The 6494-nt window shown below is 50.3% G+C and overlaps 1 protein-coding gene across 1 annotated transcript; it reads right to left on the minus strand.

Annotated features, from left to right (window-relative positions):
* Positions 1 to 950: 950 nt before the first annotated feature.
* Positions 951 to 6189, minus strand: LOC117840058 (sucrose transport protein SUT3). The gene is made up of 6 exons (XM_034720510.2): positions 5705 to 6189; positions 3079 to 3144; positions 2700 to 2798; positions 2509 to 2573; positions 1493 to 2412; positions 951 to 1400 (listed from the first exon to the last, which is right to left on the minus strand). The coding sequence occupies exons 1-6, from the start codon at positions 5849 to 5851 to the stop codon at positions 1183 to 1185; spliced, it is 1515 nt and encodes a 504-aa protein (XP_034576401.1). The 5' UTR covers positions 5852 to 6189; the 3' UTR covers positions 951 to 1182.
* Between the last annotated feature and the right edge of the window lie 305 nt (positions 6190 to 6494).

Raw genomic sequence — 6494 nt, forward strand, 5'->3', positions numbered from 1 at the left:
AATTCAGTGATGTGCGTGTGTTCATGGTGTCTCTCTCCTGCAGGCATCAGTCGTCTTGATCATGTTTTTCTTTTCTATTGTTGTGTTTGTGTTGTTTGTCGCTGGTGGTGCCTCTTGTAACTCTACGCTTTGAGATTTCTCCGGAAATTGCATCGTTGTAATTCTTTTCTTCTTAATGAAAAACATGCTACGCACGTTTTTTTTTTATCCCTGTACTTCGGGTGGAGTGGTGAATCCCTCCGTTGTGCTCTAGCTTCACCCTGGCGTAAGAGCATTGGTATTTGAATGCAAATAACACAATGTAGCTTGTCTTCTGACAGCAGCCTCAGTTTTGCATGCAAGTTTTGTGGCCCACGGCCATCGAGCAGCTCAGCATTTCTACAAAATACGGTATACTTCAATAATGCGAGGCCTCTAGCTTTCTTTAGGGAATCCAAAGGCCCTCTGTCGTTGTGAAGAACAATTTACGAACTGGGCCATTCTAACAGGATTCCGAATATGGGCCATGATCTTCGGCTTAAACAAAAAATTGGACACGATCAAGCCCAACTAAGGTACCATCGAAGGCTTCTATTTCTTGAGTCGCCTAAGTTGTTACTATAGTTGAATCGGCTGGAGTCGTGCAAGTTCTATTTTTTGAGGAAGGTCATGCAAGTTCTATTGTTTTGTAGGAAGTAGTTCCCAGTAATAGAAGCATAATACTGAGTTATATGAAGCAGCCGATTCAACTACTCGCATGATGTCCCGTCGTTGTGACTTGCTGTCCATGTTGTCATAGGTAGCATGCGCAGTTCAATTGTATGGAAAAATAAAACTGAAAACAAAGATAGTAGAAACTTTCAAATCACCAACATTTGAACTAGATAGTCTACACAACCAGAGTATAATATGCTTATAAGAGCTATAGCTAAGGTTATCAAAGAAAATGCTAAACAACATGGCGCCAAATGTGTACCGATTAGTACCAAACAAGGGTGCTCCTCAAACTGAAATCATCTCACAATTACTACCTCCAACCCTATACCTATTAACTGAGGTCCAACACCCCAAAAGAGAAATAAAATTCTCTGATCAAGCAGTTAACTGAATCGTCAGCGACTAATCAAGGGGTAGTTACGATGTGCTGCATGCAAAAGACGCCCCCTGCAGAGTGGTTACCATGCCCAGCAAGAGTTTGCATGATCAGTGGCCTCCTCCCATGGAGACGGACCGGAAGCTGGTCTTGGACAGCTTGGGCAGCATGAAGATGCCCGCGACGGCGGAGGTGAAGGCGAACACGGAGGCGACCCCGAACGCCGGGATGTTGCCCTTCCCGAACAGCTCGTCCCACGGCCCGGAGCCGACGGCGATGATCATCTGTGGCACCACGATGGAGATGTTGAGGACCCCCGTGCACAGCCCTGCACAACATGCACAAACGCAGCAAGTTCATCAGGGTCCGGCCGGAGCAATCTTATCTTGGAGATTCTTCGATCATCGGCAAGCGACTCACCCTGCCCGCCGCCGTTGCTCGCCGCCAGCTGCGCCGTCACGGCGAACGGGACGCTGCACAGCACCGCGAAGGGGAAGCCGAGGGCGACGAAGAGGGCGAGCGCGGCGCTCTTGAGGCCCTTGTCGGCGGCGGCGGCGTCCTGCACGTTGCCGCCGATGTCCCCGAGCGACCAGGAACCGAGTATGGTGACGAGGGCCATGGCGACGCAGACGATGAAGCTGCTCATGACCCACACCACCTTCGCCGTGAGCTTCCGGCACATGGGCTCGATGAGGAAGGAGCTGAATCCCAGGACGACGGAGTTGAGCAGGAGGCCGAAGGCGCCCTGTCTGACGCCCTCCTGGAAGTTGGCGACCTCGGCGGGGCTCCCGTCGGGCCTGCCGTGGTACATCTCGCGGCCCATCCAGTCGGTGTCGAAGAGGATGAAGGGGAACCAGGAGAGCCAGGTGAGGCCCGTGACGATGAGCACCTGCGGCATGCCGGGGGGGAGGTCCTTGAGGCCCTTGAACACGGCCATCGGGCCCGACGGCTCCCCGTCGCCCTGCTGCTGGGCCACCACCGCCGGGTCCAGCGGCACCTCGTTGGCGAAGATCATGGTCACCACCGTGGAGAGGCCCAGGAACACCACGGAGACCAGGAAGGCGGCCTTGAGGTTGGCGCAGGCCTCGCAGCACGCCCGGGTCTGGAGGAACGGGAACCACTTGTGCCAGTCGTTGGTGGAGCCCGAGGAGTAGCCCAGGATGTTCCCGATCGCCATCCACGACACGAAGATGGCGTTCGCCGCGCTGGGGCCGTGGCTGCCGGCGAGGTCGGCCATCAGCGCGCGCGCAGGGCCCTGCACCGTGTTGTTGGAGAAGTCGAGCAGCCAGAACCCCATCACGAAGAACACCGCAGCGTGCAGCCGCTTCCCCGTGTAAACCCTGAGGCATGCACCCATTTCCATTCCCAGCAGCGTCAGCATCAAGAACGCATCCATGGCTGCTAAGTATCTGGAGACTCTGGATCGAGCAGCTTACTTGCAGTCTTCCGTCGTGTCACCGAGAGCGTACCCGATGTCGGACGAGAAACCAATGACTACCACCTGTTGATGATCGGATCAATCACTTATCTTGATCAAGAACCGTGCAGGCAACAGGGGCAACTGATGAATTATGAGCTAGTGCAAAAGGAACAAGAGACTATTCATGTGTTTTTAATAAGCTCTCACTGATATACAGATGATGATGCATCCTGTAAAGATGAACGGCCTCCGCCTCCCAAGTTTGGAGGTGCATTTGTCGCTGTACAGGCCGACGCAGGGTTGCACCTAAGTGATACAATCGGCAGTGACTGATGAAATTGATGAACAAGATTCCTAACTCCGGAGATTGGTGAAATTAATTTCTAGGATGTAAATACTAGATCGCTTGAAATAATGAAGTATACATACATATCAACATTTCTAAGAACAAGAACAAAAAAAATATTGCATTTGTTCCTAAATTCTATAATCTTGGTTTTTTCCTGTCGAATGCTCAATATAATCTTTTGGATAACATAAAATAAATTCTTCAAATTTTATTTTCCCTAGCTATGAGGGTACTCACAAGTAAGCCGGCAATAGGTCCACAGAGCCACATGACTGAAGTAAGAGCATGAGGAATTCCCAGTGTCTGTCGCAAACAGGGTCAAACAGTTAGCGCAACTGAGTTTGTATATGCAAATGCTGATTTAAAACTAAACTAGGGGTCATCTCTGGCAAACTTTCTCTGCAGTTTCCAAGAAAACTAGAGAAAGTTTGCCAGAGATGACCCCTAGTTTAGATGCAAAACAATTGCACGTCGATCATATGGGCTAGTTTCTTTTCAGGAACTTTTGAGCATTGGTTACTTGCGAGCTGTGATATTTACTATTTGGATTTTGACCGAAACATTGTCCTTCGTCCAAGTTGACCTTGTATGGTTGTTGTCTGGTTCCGCATGCTAGAGTCAGCAGAAGTAGAACTATGCTAATACACTTTGTCTCACTCAGTTAACGCTCACTAGGAATACAGTAACATTCAACCCAGAGCCATACATGCTATAGCCAGTGTATTACTAGTAGCAGAATTACAGGTGTTTTTAGAACAAATCATTAATATGCCCTCAAAAGGTAGAACCCCTATGTTCCATCACTGTCTTTTTTCTGAAATTAAATGGCAAACAACATTACATCAATACTTTTTGGTTTACAGAATTAATCACAGTTTACCTGCAGTATCAAGAATATAGTATTACTTAAGGAATAGCTTACCCAAACTGTAGTTAAGTTTGAGGTAATATAATATGAACGGTATGCTATCACGCACTGAGGTGAATTCAAGGTTTATTTCTATGAGGGATATCCATCTAAAAACTATTGATGAATGTGTTTGTGTAAACCACTTTGTAAACAACTGCCTCAAGCAAATGAAATTACTGCCAAATTTGAAAAACAAAAAAAGGAAAACAATAAAGAACAACAACTTTGACGGCAAGATTTAAGAAATCAACAACTTTGGCATCAAGATTTAAGAGTATGTAGTGCAAAAAATGCAAACTTTCTGAACATGGAGAAAAGAAAATTTCACACAAAGATGACATCCATTGCACTTCTTCAAATTTTACAGCACTCCTGAAGATGTTGATACAAACAAATACATAAATTATTGAGTAAAATACACCAATCAATGTGTCATTTAGGTCCACAAACTCCAAAAATGCATTTCTGCATCCATAAACTTTCTATGTTGTGTCACCTAGGTCCATATCATTCCACGTGACATCTATTGCTGACATGGCATGCTAACCGGATATGTTCTCTATCAACTCTCTCTCTCTCTAGCATGGATGGGATGAACCAAATTAGTCTCAGGCATTTCGTCGAGCACGTCATGAGCAGCGCGAGCTCCTTTCGCCGTCACCCATGAGCTCCACAGCGCCATATCAATCCGTGGTCTGTCGTAGGCCGCGAGCTCTGTTGTCGTGCCGCCTTTGCTGCCGGACGCCACCGTGCCACCGTGCCACACTGTCGCCACCGCCGTCGAGCACACGCGCGCTCTGCGCTCGCCCACGCGCCGTCGCCGCCACGGCCCACAGCGGCAGCGCTCACACCCGAGGCTCAGTACCCACAGCAGCGTCGAGGGGATGGCGGTACGGTTCAGGCTCGCTGATGCCGTTACTCCAGGCGCAGGCAGCCGAGCGTGGCCACAGGCGGGCAGTGACAACTCGCGGCGAAGCGGCCGTGCGGAGTATCCTAGCTAGTTTGTTACTTGCCTGTGTTGATCCATAGCCTGATGGCCAATCCATGCAGCAGGACGAGCATGCTGTCGGGCATTGCACTGAGATAATGTTGCATTAGCACGCCGTACACTACATGCAGAACTCATCCGTCTAACTCTGAACACACCAGTGCCGTCGATGATGTCATGATGACCATCTCCCTGACGGCGGAGAACACCGCGTTCCGGGCATAGAGGGCGATGGTGCTGCCGTTGTACTTGCCGGCCTAGAACACGAAGTTCATGTTCATCATCAGGGACACCGCCTCGTCCTTGCTGGCGCCATTGTAGGTGCCCTCCGTGCGGTCGAGGGCTTAAAGGACTTGAAGTCGGGCCTTGAGTGAGCGGGTCGTCGATGACCACCGCGGCGCTGAAGCCCGTCTTTGAAGTGTTGGTCACCACTGTGCGCGCCATCGGCATGCCGTCGGGTTCAGCCAAGGTGCGGCGGCTAGGATTGGCAGGAGGAACGCGACGACGGCGGCGGCCATAGCGCCTGGGCAAGCGTTCGGCACCTGGGTGCTCGATAGCGGTGGAGTGGTGGCATGAGGACGCAACAGTAGCAGCGGCACGATGACAGATCTCGCGACGCTCACGAGTGCTCGACAAAATGTCCGTGACATGGATAAGAGAGCAGACGTCAGCGTGCCATGTCATCACTAGATGCTCATATGGAGGGGCATGGATCTAAATGACACATGTTTATGGATCCAGAAATGTACTTTCAAAGTTTGTGTACCTAAGTGATACACCATTACAAGATAATGGACCTCCGATGTATTTTACTCTAAATTATTTGCTTTATCATAGAACAAAGGAATAATCGCAACAAAGGTCTTGTGCAGCAAATAAAAAACATGACCCAAGGAAGAAAAGAACAAACACAGAAATGCATGGTCACACTCATTTACGAGCAACATTAACACACATATGGATACCTGGACGTAGGGTGTGAGGAGTGAGAGCTGCAGCGCCCACCCATACTGCACGCCGCCGGCGACCATGCATGCGAGGAACAGCCGCACAAGGCTGATCTGAGGCTGCATCTTGCCGCCGCCGGCAGCAGCCTCCATGCTGTCGCCCATTGACCGGATCTAGTGTGGTAGCCTATAGCTCGAGGGAGATCGTGGGAAGACCTGTGGAGACGGATGGAAGCGCGCGGAGGAAGACGAGGAGACGAAGATGCATGCAACGGAGGGAAACCAGGAGCAGGAGCTTAAAGCCCGGGGAAGCGAGGTAAGGTCGCTGACACGTGGGGCCAGAGAGAGCGCTCCGCGTTGCGCTACTACGCGGCCACAGGGAAAGAGGCCGGCCTCCCAGTTTTATGCGTGGCTTGTTTTGCTGTCCTAGCCAGTTTCTAATTTGGGCAACCTCTAATTTCTAGATAATCATCAGTTCATTCGGATGGCCTGCTCATTGTGAGGTCAGGGGGATGACGGGATTGCTCTGCAAGCTACTCTAATTTTTTAGATGCATACAGGTTAATCAGACATTTTGAACATGCTGGTGGATCGGAGCCTTGGAGGTGTTTGCTAGAGCATGCCATGTCTTTTGTTCCTATCAGACACGACATAGGAAAGCCTCGTCTACCTTACGTGTATACTTAATCCCGAGTTCGCCACCACCTCACGTGCTACTCCATCCTTCCCAATTCGCCTCGCAGGTAACGCCCCCCCCCCCCCCCCCCCCCCCCCCCCCAATTTTCAAACGAGTAATACCGAAGTTTAA

The sequence above is a fragment of the Setaria viridis genome, chromosome 9 (assembly GCF_005286985.2).
Source record: "Setaria viridis chromosome 9, Setaria_viridis_v4.0, whole genome shotgun sequence".
Taxonomy (NCBI): Eukaryota; Viridiplantae; Streptophyta; class Magnoliopsida; order Poales; family Poaceae; genus Setaria; species Setaria viridis.